Source organism: Dermacentor albipictus, unplaced genomic scaffold (assembly GCF_038994185.2).
Source record: "Dermacentor albipictus isolate Rhodes 1998 colony unplaced genomic scaffold, USDA_Dalb.pri_finalv2 scaffold_23, whole genome shotgun sequence".
NCBI classification, from domain to species: Eukaryota; Metazoa; Arthropoda; class Arachnida; order Ixodida; family Ixodidae; genus Dermacentor; species Dermacentor albipictus.
The window spans coordinates 1,799,785-1,815,728 of NW_027225577.1; the positions used below are offsets into that span (position 1 = coordinate 1,799,785).

A 15,944-nucleotide genomic window follows, 5' to 3' on the forward strand; every position below is an offset into this window, starting at 1 on the left:
TTGGCGTGTCAGAAAGTGATGGCGTGTGCCGCGGGCACACGCCATCTTCAAGTCGAAGCTCTGGGTCCGACTGTGCCACACCACCGATGTCCACTGAAACGAACGTTAGCCGAAGCTTAACACCATCACAATTAATCGCGACGGCCGATACCTCCTAAGCTGAAAACAGAGGTGCACAACCAATGAAGACTGCCAAGACAAAGACGCTGAACATGTGAAGGTGGCGAAGGCCCGGATTCGTTGGTTCTTGATTGCAAGCGCAGCTGCGACGTACTTGATTCGCTGTGTTTTGGAGCTTGCCGTGCCATCTCCGCACAACATTAGCAGCTGTACAAGATTTGCAAAGCCTCCGAGATTCGCAATGGGCAAGAAGTCTCGGAGGTTACGTAGAACAGAGAGGCGGCAACCGCCGCTGCCTGCTGGGTGACCCCGCGTCAGTTAGATTTTTTTCCGATTTTGCCTTCTCTCGCCGTTCTCTCCGCTTCGGAGGCAAGACAGCCTTGTGTATAGGCAGTAGGCGCGTTTCTCTAGACGTGTGCCAGGCGAGCGTAGTTCGAATTATCCGTGAGGGAACCTTCTCGCGTTCGAATTAACGGACTTTTTTATACATAGACTTCTGTGGAGCTTGGCCGGACCAAATCGTACAGTTCGAATTATCTATAAATTCGAATTATTGAAGTTTGAATTAACGAGCTTTCACTGTATTCCAAGTCATGGAGGCCTCCCATTAACCAAAGTGGCCTGCAGTGCAGGTTGAAAAATGAAGATGATGGATGATGAATGAGATAAATAAAGTAAATTGAACAAAATGTGCCTGCCTTTCTGACACAGTGGATAAAGAAACATTTTGAAAGACTAAGTTATGTGCAGACATTATTCCTTTCTGCACCGCAGAAACTACAGGAAGTGTAAAGAATTTTCCGGGAACGTATGAACCAGTAAAAAATGAGCATTACTCTATTGGGTCATTTTTTTCGTTCTCGATTGGAAACGTTGGCACCAGGAAAACGTACGTAATGGGAACATGTCAACGAGGTTCTACTGTATATGCTATCTCAGTAGTTCCTTGCAGCACTGTGGAAGGTACATGACATTTTAGCCTATAGGAAGGCCTAACACTGCTGAAAATGTGTTCATCTGCACTGAGTCATCTGCCCTGCCACTGTCTACATTTGCTAGATTGACATAACAAATGTTTTGTTGTTGTAACTAGAGGTGTGTGAATACTCAAATATCACTGAATCAAATAATAACAGCTAAAATAATTCGATCCACAAATCGAATCAAATAGTGACTGTTCAAATATTACAACTCACGAACCTATTAGGTACAGTTCAATTTTTCAAATACCCATTCGGTATGGAGAACCATACAGTACCGAATGTTGCGTGTGCCATGGGGCCCCTCATGCGTGTTGCTACACAAATGACAGCCTCGTTTCATTGTTTCTGGCACAAGGAGTGCCGAGCATGATGCAGATGGGCCACACTAGCTGACACAGTAGCAGATTTTGTATCTGCAAATGCTTCTGTCCGAGTGCATGTGCATACGCTCCACCGTGTCAACCTGGTGCAGAGATCACACACAATGCCTGAATGCTGCAATTCGCGGGACAGCACCACCTCTGTTGGTACGAAGTTCGTTCAGGTCGACAGAACTGATCGAAATAATAATGTGATGTGGACAGAGGGAACGGCAACAAAAGCAGCGGGTATTTTGGAAAGTGCGAAACCAAGTCCAAACATAGGATTGATTAGCCGCCGCAAGGCATGCCGTTCCTGTTGGATACACAGCAAAATAACTTAATAACGCTGCTTCAATTAACTGCTGCAAATCTAACCAATATACATGAGCTTGGACGATCATGCATGAGGCACCTGTACAACCATATTAGTGTTGCACATTCCGCGGCAGCTTGCAGCCCATTAAAACATTGGCCAGAGGTGAACTGTTTGTCATGGCCTAGGCCATAAGGCTGAATCGGCACTGCTTTATAAGGCGCCAGCATTTAAAGTTACAATTCGGTGCCGAATCAATGCAGATCTATTCACAGAAGCTGCGCAATACTCAGAAAGCCACCAAACCGCCTCACAAACAAAGGCGAGTGCACGGGATGGCAACAAACATGTTCACAGCCGCCATCATTGCGACACACCGTGTGGTGCCATCTCTTGTTGCCAACGCTGTTCACAGAGGCACATCGGTCTCTTTATAGTGTCAAGCAACCTGACACAAGACTATGTTTAGATTTACATGGAGGCACGAAAGTGTCAAGCGACTAGTGTGTCGATGACCCGGCTGCAAACATTTGCACGAACGGCAGATTGACCAAAAAAAAAAAATGTGGGGGGGAGTGGGGGTTGAGTAATCTTGCCGCAACCTTCTCGAGTTCAGAGTCTGACAGGTGACAAATCCCACCAAACCTGAATATAGAAAGACGCCTGTTCTTTAACAATGACGGCTACAACAGTCGACCCGCACAGAACCAATGATGGCTACATGCAGAGCGGTGACCGAGCCATGTAATGCACAGTGTGCGATTTTGTCTGTTGTGCAGATTGGCCTTACGATAACCTAGCTGCCGTGATATGGAAAAGCTCTTTTGTATTTTGCAGAAAAACTGGAAAGCAGAACTTTCTATGCAATAAAAGATTGCCATGAAACACAGGTCCACTATACGAACTGAGAACCTCATTGGTGTTCATTACAGCATCACTAATTCTTTAGCTTCAGAGGGAAAAGCGCAGTTCATTCTATTAACAGACATCCTGTAGCTAAAGAGATACCCCCCAGACGTTTATACACTAGAACTGAGCTTTAGTCAGTAGTGGCATACAAGTTTGAAGTTTCCTGTATTAAGATTTTAATAAGATAATTTAATATACTGTACTGTATATTTTGATATTGTTACAAAGAAGAAGCCCGATGCACAAATGTATTTACAACTATGTACATGGGGAAAAGTTAGATGGGGAAAAGCTAATTGTGCAGCCTGGTAGAAAGGTTGCAGCTCTGGGAGACTGTCTATTACTTCCTCTTGCATGCATGGTCCTGTCCAAATACACTGCAACAATATTTATGCTACTTATAGCTGGCTACATCCTTGCTATGCAATGCTAGGGGGCTCCTGAGTATGTGCAGCATTGTGTTTTCTTGTCAAAATTTGCAAGAATTAACCATTTTGTTAAATTCTTATATATTCAGTACCGTATTTACTCGCGTAATGATCGCACTTTCTTGTCAAAAAAAAATTGACGCTAATTCAGGGGTGTGATCATTACACAGGAAATTTTAAAAAAAACTAACTTTGATGACAAAATTCAGGGGTGCGATCATTACGCGAGTGCGATCATTATGCGAGTAAATACGGTATTCGATTCGATATTTGGCTTTTTCTTCCTTGATTCGATTCGAAATCCACTGTTCAGTATTCACAGACCCTTAGTTGTAACCATCAGCTGCATTTACTTGAACGTGACAGGGGGCTTCACTTCATCTATACGCTCTCTCAGCAGTTCCTTGCAGCCTCCTTAGCCAGTAGTAATGGCGAATGCACTTATAAATGTTCACCCGCACCACATCATATGCTCGGCATCTATTTGTCATATGCTAGTCAACGTCACCACGTACCATACTAGAGCGGAGCATTAAATTAAAGATGCAGTGAACATTTAGGCCTATATAGCGTTCTGCATCAACAATGCATCACCAGTGCTAATGCTATGGCATCATCTTCCAAATGGAAATGAAACTGCTTTTATGGCTCAGCACCACCTGTGCAGCACCACTTAGCAGCGCCAAAACAAACATCTAATGTCAGTAATGAAGACAAAACATACCTGATGCTTGGCCCTGAGCATGCAATGACACGAAGCGGTGACTGAATTTAGCCTTTATTTTTTGCTGTCAAAGCAGAAAGGCAGTAACAAGCATAAATTCCGATAAAAGCAGATGGTCCGGGCTACAAGGACACTACCACATTGCTACGTAATTGCGGTTAGGGTGGCTATTACATTTTCCGGCGGCTAATGCCACAGTTAATTCGCGATATACGACGTGCATGTGCAATGGGCTGCACATGCTATGTATTGCTAAAATACAACGAAGTACAACGAAGCAAGCCAAAATAAATCTCATTAATCCTTCCAATAATCAGACAGTTACACCTGGAACTATATCACGCTGCGCAATGATATTGCCTGAGTGCACCTCGTACCTATGGCGGTGCTGCAAATCACTCGAGTTTGAGTTTGAGATTGAGTATAGAAGTTACGTAGTGGAGCATGCTACGTCTCTCAGAGAGTCGGGCACCAGACTGGCTAGATCACCATTTGCATTCACCTACAAGTCCAGAGCATGTGAATAAGCAGCTTGTTTGCTCCTACTGTGCTTTTAATAAACAATGTTTCATTACTTGTAATGATGGAAGCCTGCTAACATTGCGAGTATACTAGGATGTGAAGCTCATGTTATATACTCAATAATAGATTTGATGAATTTCTGCACTTCTTCTATTACTATTTGATTTAGTCTCGAAAATTACTACAGTCGCCGACTGATTTTTTTTACTCCAAAAATTTGGACATGCTCAATTATGTGGACTGCTTCACGGCTCCAGCATTCTCCCTATAGACCATAATGTATAAATGCCGAAAGTTTGGACACCTTGCAACCTCTTGTTTAATTTTTCGGACACTCCTTGAGCCAACTTTGTCGATGCAAGTTGCCCCCATTGACTCTGAATGCATGGTTCAAATTGCTGAATGTAATTTTTGTATTGAACTGAGCCTCCTTGCTGCCCCATGAGGTAGTGCTACTGCAAATCCCCGCTCATCATCATAGTTTCTGCCTGGTTTGGTAGAGTGGCTACAACAGTTCTGGAATCAGCTTAGTAAGCCATGTCAAGGCAACCCAGCAGCTGATTTGTTTCTTCGTGCACGAAGCTGCGAGTAGGCCACATTTTTAGTTTGTGCAATTGGTGTCGGCATGACGGCACGGTAGCATTTGCTTTGTGTGCTGTGTTGAGGTTGTGGTGATCCAACACGGCATACGGAAACATCGCGTCAAGTGTCTAATGGCACTGACAGGGCCCGCGCAGACTGCGCTGGGGAATGCCGGCAAGTGTGGTACTAAATATACCACAATGTCATGGCAAAAAAAATCGCCATTGTGCAGCAAGCCCACAGCGGCCAGTCTCAAAGCGGAGTTGCCAGCGAATTTAATATTTTGAAGAAGATGGTCTCGGATTACAGTTTCACAGATGCTGACAGAGCTGTACTGACATGCGCAGAACTCGATGACGACAAGATCATTCGTCAGGTTTCCGCTGCCCCACTGGACGATGACTCCGAGTTGGAAGATGATGCACCAGGTGTGCTGCTGCCGTCGCACACGGAGCTTGTGCAAGCAGCGACTGTGCCTTCAGCTGCCTATCGTAACCGCATGACCCTCCCCGAGATTCAGGCTGATCTGATTGCGCGTAAACGGAACAGCGTGCACCGGCGCATTCACAATTTCTTCAAGCCTACTGCCGAGCCCAAATAAGTGCATGGAAATAAAGGATTTTTTTTTTTTTCTGAATCAGTTTTTCGGGCACCTGTTTATTCAGACATTTCCGCGACCCCCGTGAGGTCCGAATAAACGGTCGGCGACTGTATTTGCACACCTCTATGAAACACTCCTTCGCTTCCTGTCAAACAGTCACACTCCTCCTAAGAAAGTTCGACCAGGTGGCATCAGTCAAATGTGCTTGAAAGATGATTTGCACTAGAGCGCTGGCATCAACATTGTTCTAGCATTAATTCTAACCATGTAGTTGTTTTGCATGTTTTTAAGGTAAGAGTGTGATCGTGCCCAAGTGAGCACATAGTGCTTATATACACTATCATCCTTCACACAGCAGCACTCAAACATATTCAGGTTATCTTACATGTTGTACTGCTCAACAGCTACAATGCTATAGACGGAAGATGCATGCATGGCACAAACCTGGTGCGGGAAGCTCACAAAGCTTTCCCCAAAGATATCAAGCTCATAAAGGTTTGATGCAGACACCAGAGTCTCCTTGCCAATGTCCACAAGCCTCACAAGCACCTGTTGGCAGAAAGAAAACATTCCAACACGGGATGAAAGAGGAAGAAATAATATCACAAATTAGCACAATGCTACTGTTTTAGTCAATCCTGAAACAAGGAAATTCTTCATGAGAAAAGTCATTTCAGATGCTTTACAATCTGCACCCTTTCACTCATGAACATTTACAAAAGACATGACAGAGAGCAAAAGAGTAATAGGCTGCAGTATTAGTACTGTCACACAAGCATTTTCAATGTTCATTATACACGAACGAGCGTCAAATTAAATGCTCAATGAGCACCTCTGTCTGGGCAATTCCAACGACAACTGAAGCAAATGCTGCTGAATTTGATTAGGTTTCGTGAATTGCCATCATCAGTTATGCCACTCACCTTGTCATCCTTTGTGCGTGCTGCAGAGAGGAGAAGGGCTCGACAGAAAGTGACAGAGTCTTTCAGCCTGCAGGCGTACAGCTTTGACTCGCAAAGCGACGATGCAGGTTGGTGGTTATTTTGCTGCATGTCAACAGAAAAAAAAAAAAACAAGTTCACATCATTAGCCACCTGGCTTCAGATGAAATGTGAATTAGGCAAGTCGCGACATCTTTGTGCTGTTGAAATACAAAGTACAAACAAGAATTGTTCCATATCAAGATAATTTTCTCAGTTCGGTCTACACGTAATGCTTTTTGTACCCAAAATTCTGGTCAATCAAAGCATCCCCCCAAGCTCAATGCTAGTTCAATTTCTGCAACAATGGGCCTGGTGAACACTACCGAGTCAACCCGAATGCTAACACTATAAAGGGAACAATTTATGAAGCCACTGCATACACATCAGGAGACTCGGGAACATATGGCCTTTATTAACTATCTTGCTGCACCATGTCAGCCAATGCCAATCAGTTTTTGTGTTCCACCAGCTAAGCAGAGTGTTCTGCCAATCACAAGCGTATTATCCACAATGTAGGTCCACTGGTGCTGTGAATCATCTAATCAAACATAAAAGTAAAAAACCTTAGCACAGCTTGTCAATGAGGTTTGAAAAAGTTCATCCGTGCTATAGGCACAGCGCTTGCTCCTACACCATGAAACAAGTGAAATGCTGAAATCCTCAACTGTTAATTAACGCACTGCATAATCGTTTTAGTTGCAGTGCATAATGCACAGGAAAAAGGATACTGTGAAGCTGAAGACTACAGGAGAATGTCATTCATCAGTTTTGGTATAAGAAACAAGAAAAAAAAATGTACTAATTGGGAATACATACAATCCGAAGCCACAGAAAAAAAATTTGGCCGGTTAAACCGTTGTTGACATCTATTTAATGCGAAGCAGTGTGCAAAATGTTGCGGGAGATGCTGACAAGACACTGACGCGCACTGAGCTGATAGGGCCTGAGCGGCCTAAGATGCGCATTATCGTTTTTGCAGCTTCAGCAAGCTTACGTTTGTGCTTCTCGAATTTGGCCTGAGGCAGCGACTTCTTCGGTTGGGGCGTTTTGCCAGGAAGTTATGAGGTACCCACTCAGTGAGAATCGATGGGGCACAAGCAGGCCGAGATATGCTTTGAAGTTTTTTTACTGCATAGCGCTTTAAGACTATGGGAAACCAAAATGAAATCAAGCTGGTGAGCAACCTCAGTATACAGTGCTTCCAGAGTGAAACATGATGCTCACTTCGCATCACCTGCAGAAGGGAACGGAAGCCCGTTTGGGTTAGTGTCTATTTAAAGCATTCAATATGCTTCCCACTATGCCACACGTGCTGTGAAACAGATAGGTGAAGATGCTTATCACAACAGGGTTGGCGGCTATAGCTGTGGGTGGGACTTCCGACAACCTGTGAGGAGGTTTGCTGGTACCATAAGAGGAAACTGAGCGCGTGCCGACATTTTGACATGACACAGGCGGGCAAGTACTGCGGGGGAGCTGCCATGGCGGGCGCCTTCTGCTCTTAATTTTGCATGCCTTTTCTTGTTGATATGGGATCTAGCAGCTGGAAAACAAACACGATTGCAGTTTGGTGATTGGTGATGCATTGAATGTTGGTGCGGGACGATCGCATTTCCAGGAACATATCAATCGGTAAAAAAGAAGCAGAACTGTATTGGGTCACTTCTGATGCTCTCGATCGCGAATGTTGGCGCCGATTAATTGTACGAAACGGGATCGTATCAACAAAGTTATACTGCACATACCAAACCAGAAACAATAAAGCAACTCATCACTTGTTTAAAGTGTTAGCCATTAAGTGGGTCACCGGAGACACTAATCACCATGGCAACAAAGCAAACCGTGCACATCTGCTATGCACATGGCAAGGTTGATCTACTGCCAACATGTTCCTTTCGTGCAGTGCTCCTCACCCTAATGTGGCTGCCAACGACTTCCATGAAACGAGTCACATGGCTCAGTCCAGACCCCTGCAGCTGCACATAGAGATTCCCCTCCGAGTCGATGTGACCAAGCCGCACTCGTGTGATTTGTTCAGGCCCTGGTAACACGGGGGTCTCAAGACGCTTCAGCAACAGGGCATTGAGATTCACATCCTCATCAGTCGTCGTGTCGTAGAAGATTGCAGTCACTACAGGTTCCCTATTGGCAGGCAATAAACCATATCATGCTTGAACATGAACACTTTTCAAAGATTGATATCATATACACACAAAATTGAAACACCAATGCCAATGTGCTTTTTGAGCACCAAAGAGCATGCTGGTGGAAGAGCAGTACTGAGAAAGAAAGAAGGAAAAAAAGAAAGACTACACTAACAATGGCAGCTTTATTTTTTCACTACTTTTCATTAAAGGGTATTCTTGGCTTCTAACAGGCGCCTTATACAAATGCATGTCAACTCCTGCTGTGCTAAGGAATAGTCTTGCACCATGCATGCATTTTTCTACTGTAGTTCGCAATCAGTTTTACATTTTTGACAACGGAAATGGCTTCAAATTTCACTGAGAACATCACAGGTCAACTTAAATCTCTTTGAATTAACAAAGATATTGAATTATTCTACTTTATAGCAAATAACATTTCTTGGCTTAGGTTATACAGTTTAACAAACTTATAACAATATTCAAGTGCCACAAAAACTCCGTTGTTACAACCGATAATTGTTATAACCGGGCTGCATGCAAAAATCAAAATAGGGAGATGGCAGAGCTGTTGTGAGAAAACTATAATGGTGGGTAGGCCAGTGCCCCTCCACCACTTTCCTTCCTCCACTTGTTTAACTGCTTCCTAGCTGCTCCGATTGTGTGTAACAAGCCATGGCTGTCGGCGTTAAAGAATGGCACTGCTATAAGAACTGCAAAGAGGGGTCACAGGTGGCAAGCGATATGCGGGCACCGCTGAGGCATTGCATTGGTGGCACCAAAAGAGGCCGTAAAAAATTGCGAGGAGGCTGCCACAGCAGCCTGTCAGCTTGAGAAATCCAGAAGAAATGCTGAGGCAAGATTGCCGCAAGCATCTCACCACATACTTCACTGGCTTGCATGAGAAAACCCTATGTCCCTCAGCTTTGCATGCTTTATGCGAAGCTTGCCGATGTCCTTCTCCAAGGCATCCAGGTGCTCCACAAAGTGCAGCGGAAGGTTCCTCGCGAAAACGAAGGCTTGTAGGGACTAAATCATCTGCCAGCCCTCTTGTGAGGACAGCGTTGAGGCAGCCTGCCTTACTGCATCATCGCTGCTGTTGTCGCCGTTGCTATCTGACGCAAGCATGTTCGCGATGATCACCTAATCAGCTAGAAGCACTCAGTTTCCAAATCTGTAGCCGTGCGCTTTCTTTTCACCGACAACGTTGTGCATTGCCGATGATCAGCAGGTGGATAAGCCAACTTCCCTTTTGGCGAAAAGCCAAATGAGGCTGAGAAACCGTGTGGCCAGGAACGATTTCAATGCAACCAACAAAAACGAACGCGAGCAATTAAGCTATTTGTAGAACTGCGCTGAATGAGGAGCCAGCGAGCAACATGCAAGCAATCTGGAAGCAATGCAATTGGCGCCGTCCATTCATGTTTCGGAGGGCGGGGCGGCATTGAGTTACGGGCGCAGCCCATTCGTGTTCGGAGAGGTGGAAGGGCGATGGGAGAGAGGCACGCGGAGATGGCTCGAAAATGAGTGAGCAGCAGCTGTTGGAGCAGCGGCCCATTGTGCAGTGGCTCGAATTTTTCTTTTTCTTTTTCTTTTCAAGAATTTCACATTTCACTGCTTTCGACTCGAACACCCAGCAGCCAGACTTCAATCGTTATAACTAATAATGCAGCATCAGGGCATTGTATTAAGTGGGTTATTTCCCCATGGAAAACACACAAAAGTTGACGCTGCAGCAGCTTCTCATTGTTATCACCGATATACAGTAAAAGCTCGTTAATTCGAACCGCAAGGGGAAGCCGCTTCAGTTCGAATTAACGAAAGTTTGAACTAACGAAAGTGAAGGAGGGCAACAGTACACTGCGATTTGGAAGCAGTAGGGCATGTCAGAAATTTGGCGTGTCAGAAAGTGATGCCGTGTGCCCGCGGCACACGCCATCTTCAAGTCGAAGCTCTGGGTCCGACTGTGCCACACCACCGATGTCCACCGAAACGAACGTTAGCCGAGGCTTAACACCATCACAATGAATCGCGACAGCCGATACCTCCTACGCCGAAAACACAGGTGCACAACCGATGAAGACTGCCGAGACAAAGACGCTGAACATGTGAAGGTGGCGAAAGCCCTGATTCGTTGGTTCTTGATTGCAAGCGCAGCTGCGACGTACTTGATTCGCTGTGTTTTGGAGCTTGCAGTGCCATCTCCGCACAACATTAGCAGCTGTACAAGATTTGCAAAGCCTCCGAGATTCGCAACGGCCAAGAAGTTTCGGAGGTTACGTAGAACGGGGAGACGGCAGCCGCCGCTGCCTTCTGGCTGACCTCGCGTCGGTTAGATTTTTTTCCGATTTTGCCTTCTCTCGCCGTTCTTTCCGTTTCGGAGGCAATACAGCCTTGTGTGTAGGCAGTAGGCGCGTTTCTCTGGCCGTGTGCCAGGCGAGCGTAGTTCGAATTATCCGTGAGGGAACCTTCTGGCGTTCGAATTAACGGACTTTTTTATACATAGACTTCTGTGGAGCTTGGCCGGACCAAATCGTACAGTTCGAATTATCCATAAATTCGAATTATTGAAGTTCGAATTAACGAGCTTTCACTGTATTGTTAAAACCGGTATCATTATAAGTGGGTTCGACTGTACTCAGTTTAACATCCATGTATTTAAAATGTTCACAACTCAAACGATAATACCAACTCTAGAGTTGTCTGAATTAACACGTCTGAAGACCACACCACTTCCAAACAATACACTGCATTCAGTTATGCCATGCCATTTATTGCGCAAAGTCGCGAGCTAAAGCATGTGAGAAAAGCAGATGCTCACCTGGCAGAAACTTCAGCAATGAGGCACTTGCCGACGAAGAGTTCATTCAACAGTTTGTTCGCCTGCTCGTCATCAGCAAAATCACCCAAATCATCCAGCTGGCAGTGAACAATCTGAAAGAGCGCCACAACCGCTCATTAATACATGAATAGCCAGCCATTCATATATTTGTGAATATGGAGCTCTTTGTAGTTATTTTTCATCAAGAACACTTCCTGTGCTAATCCCAGCACTACTGGTAAAAGGCTAGTGGCATCTCCACTCAAAAACCAGTCAAAACAGCTGTATAATTGGCTGTTTAAGCATGGCCACCTATATTTTTTTTTTGGCACCTCCAATCAGAAACAAGATATATTCCTTCTCGTCTCGTGTTTTGCTACCTCCATCTCAGATACTGAATATTAGTTTCAATCTATCTGACTGTCTGAAGTTTTAAAAAAATTCTTCATTTATTTGTACCAGTGCATAACATGTGAGCACTAAAAATGCCGAATAACTTTATTTATGTGGGCCTTTAATTAAAAACTTTAGGAGTTAAACATGAGAGGAAAACATATCTTGTGATTAGACAATTTTAACAGAGCGACGCTTACGCTCGATTCGGATTTCACTCTCCAAAGCACTGCATGGAAGTGCACTGATTTTGCATTTTTTTTTATAAGCGCATCTTTCTGAGACGTGAGCAACATACTGTCGGTTTGGCTGCAAAATGACAAAGAAGACAAGTCAGCACACATTCACACTCTGCTTAGTTGGCCTTTTCCTAGCAGAGCGATGGAAGCATTCTACGTTCCACTGCAGACATCAGCATTGTGGATGCACGCACTGGCTTTCCCATTAAGCGGATGTGTGTGCAAATTGCTGGGAGCCCCCAGTCTGAGTGGAAAGCAATTGAATTGAATTCTGGGGTTTTACGTATCGAAATGACGATTTGGTCATGAAGCAAGCCTTACTGGGGGACTCCGGATTAATTTCGACCATCAGGGGATCTTTAATGCGCCCCTAATGCACTTGACATAGGCATTTTTGCATTTTGCAAACCATCGAAATGTGACCACCACAGCTGGGATTTGAACCCGTGAGCTCGTGCTTAGTAGTAGCAAAATGCCACAGCTGCTAAGCCAACGCAGCAGCTGCGAGTGGAACGGACTGCAAACGTTCAGCTAAATTTGTTTATTCTAACTTTAAGGTGTCATAACAGCATCAAACAGTCTTAGGAAGAAGGAGATAAAACAGGTCTGGCAGCTCACTTTGATGTACCTGCAAATCTCAGTCAAAGTGTCACTTTATTAAGAGGAAGGCTTAGGTCGGCCAGAACTCTGACACCGTCTATTCAAATATATGTCAAAGGCAGAAATACTTCTCTGATATAACCCCTGGGCTGATTTTAATGAAATTTGTGGCATTTGAGAGGAAAAGTTTAATTCTAGTGACTGTTGGAAGCGTAATTTTGATTTATGGCCTCAATTTTTTACGAGGATTTTTACATATTTGTGTGTTAAAAGAAATGTAAGCCCGATGTTTCAAATTTGTCCCTCTGCATCAAAATCAGGTATCGCTGTTCTGTAAACTGCATCCATTAGAACATTCGAAGCAGACAAATTTTATATATTAATTTATGTCTCATGTGAATTCGTTACAATGTCTATGAAAGTCTTGCAAAAGTGCTACTCACATATTAGTGGTGTACTTGGGAACTATGTAAAATACATCAAATTTGTCTGCTTTAGATGTGCTATTAGATGCAGTTTACAGAAGTGTGATATTTTTTTAATTGCCAAGTTAACCAGAGTTGCAAACTTGATAATTTCGTTTTCTGAAAATTTTTTATTTTTGACAACTTTTGTTAAAGAGATCAACCACTAAATAACATTTACACTTCCATACAGTCACTAGAGTCTAACTGTTTCATTTAAATGCAACAAACCTAATAAAATTGGTGCAGTAGTTGAAGAGAAAAACAATTTCTCCTTTCCCGTGTATTTAGATAGGAGCCCCCGAGGTAAAGTTTCCTCTTAAGCAGAGAGGCAAAGTCCCACAAGGTGATGCAAGAGGACATACTAGCAATTTATAAAGCTCATGATTTGCACTTGTATAAGATTTGATGATGATAAACACAGGGACCTGCACAGTGTCAAATAAGGATCTACTACTCCAACAACTGCAATAAAAAAAAAGAACCAGATTTTTTTTTCTTTACAATCAGTATTATAGCCCTGCTGGAAACAAAGCACACTTGCTGTATGACCATACCATTTAACAATCTCATAACTCAATCTAATTGTCTGCTGCTCCCAACTATGTTTCCCTTTGGTAAGTGTTCTGTTCTTAGAAGCACAGTTACCCCAGTTACAAAAGTATAACCGACTCTTCCTAAATTCACAAACCCTGATAACAACCATAATGAAAGAAAAAGAAATCCACAGATATAACTAGCACAAATGACCGCACAAAACAACATTATTTTTCCAAACAAGTCATGGCACCAGTTGCTGGCACAAAACAAATCTTCACAAAACTACAATGCTTCGTATGCTCAATCATCACCCACTATGCACGCACTACATTCTTACAAATTTCTCAAGCATTTGCTTAGAATTTTCCTAAATTTTTGTTTGTGCAAAAAGAGGCGTCTCTACTGCATTTACTCGTTCCATTAAAGTCCACAACTTTCCTATTTTATCTAGAATATGAACAACTAACATTTGTTAGTTCTTGAACACACTCTACCCGCGTACAAACCATCAACATATCATCCCCTCCCAAAGCAAAAGTTTTGTTTTATGGCAGACAAACCTGGAATGGTAGATTTAAAAATTTTGGATCCAGCTCCTGAAGCTTGTGGACCGGCACAGAGTCAACGTCACCATGGTCTAGAAAAAAGCACTCAGCCTGAAAAGAACACCAAAGCAACAAATTAACAAACCCAACAGAGTGCCTTTCCAGTTACTAAGTCACATACAACAATGGCAACTGAGTTATTCACAGGGCTGTCATATTGAAGTCACAGCACAGCAAGCACATATGTTTTGATATGCACGCTAGTCATGTACGGGAAAGCTAGCAATATACTCTTACGTTGCAGAAGTCACATATAATGATGTATTTATGATATTTACAAGAGAGACAATGATGCATAAACAAGATGGCTGTCGAGACTGATTCCACCTACGCACGTTAAATTGTCTTCTTCCGACTGGTTCCACATTTGGTTGCGCAGTAACATAACCCCTGCCTGTAAAGGCGCCTTCTTGGCGTTAAATATAAGGGAGTTGAACTCGCGGCAAAGTAAGGCTTCAGCCGGGACAACAAGATGGACGAAGCAGGACCCGACAGGACCCACATCAACAGCTACAACCCTGACAGTTGTGCTGGCTCAGCCGCGGGATCCAGGAACGTTGGGCTGCACTGACCACCTTGACGTGGAGGACTGGATCACCATGTTTGGGCATGTAAGTGCCCACAACAAATGGGATCTAACGATTATGTTGGATAACTTGGTCTTCTACCTACAAGGTACAAGGTTCAACGTAACAATACAAACATACTCTCATTAGCAAGAGTAATGAACAGACTTCTGATACTGATCTGAACTTTCACATCAGCTAGCAAAGATGTCTCTGCATGAGGATGTTCTTCACATATACAACTACTTAAGAATTAATGATAATTTGAAGTAGCAACAACTTGATTTGGGCGAGTTGGCTCATCTTGAGTAAAACTTGAAGCAGCACGAAGAAGACGAAGACAACAATGGAAAACACACACAACAGGACAAGCACCACGCTAAATGGACACTAAACCTAGTGTCCATGACACTAGGTTTAGTGTCCATTAACGTATTATCTTGCTGCATAAGATTATCCACAAGTCATCCGGCATTCAGGCATCCTTCCCTTTTATATCTTCGAGCGCGCGTTCAACCAGACAAAGCCATCCACTAAACATTGTTCCTTTTAGGCCACATATTGACTGTCTTAAATTTTGTTTCCTCCGGCTTAGAACTGAAATCTGGAACAGTCTGGATGGTTTGCTTCGTGCATTGCCATTGGAAGAGTTTGTTGAGCAATTACACAATTATATTACCTGTTGATTTGTTGTTCTCTAGTGTCATTTCTTTTGTATGTACTAAAATCTGTACCCACTCCTGCTATGTCTCGAAATAGAGACAGCAGTATTTGTAAGTAATAAATGAAGAAATAAAATGCGTGTGCACCCTTCAAAGATTATATGCTTGCTTACCTTACCATCTTGTACTTCAAGCACTTGTATTCGCATCCAGTTGTCTTCTACATTTGTGGCGTACAGCCAATTTTTTTTAGCTTCTGAGACAGGCAGCGAGTGTTCAGCGTAAAACTTGTCCATCTCTTCAGTGAGTTGCTCATATTGATCCTTTGAAAGACGAGGCAGAACAATGCTACCATGTTACTGCTGCTTGCACTAACCAAGATG

At 43.6% G+C, this 15,944-nt stretch overlaps 1 protein-coding gene across 3 annotated transcripts in view; it reads right to left on the bottom strand.

Annotated features, from left to right (window-relative positions):
- The window catches only part of LOC139052443 (tudor domain-containing protein 7B-like), a 101,108-nt gene that overhangs the window by 48,948 nt on the left and 36,216 nt on the right, over positions 1 to 15,944 (bottom strand). For all 3 annotated transcript variants that reach the window (XM_070529546.1, XM_070529548.1, XM_070529547.1), the window contains 6 exons: positions 15,735 to 15,884; positions 14,289 to 14,384; positions 11,493 to 11,605; positions 8,441 to 8,669; positions 6,468 to 6,590; positions 5,989 to 6,093 (listed from right to left, as the gene is read on the bottom strand). In XM_070529546.1, coding sequence (XP_070385647.1) covers positions 5,989 to 6,093; positions 6,468 to 6,590; positions 8,441 to 8,669; positions 11,493 to 11,605; positions 14,289 to 14,384; positions 15,735 to 15,884 — 816 coding nt within the window. The remainder of the gene's footprint in view (positions 1 to 5,988; positions 6,094 to 6,467; positions 6,591 to 8,440; positions 8,670 to 11,492; positions 11,606 to 14,288; positions 14,385 to 15,734; positions 15,885 to 15,944) is intronic.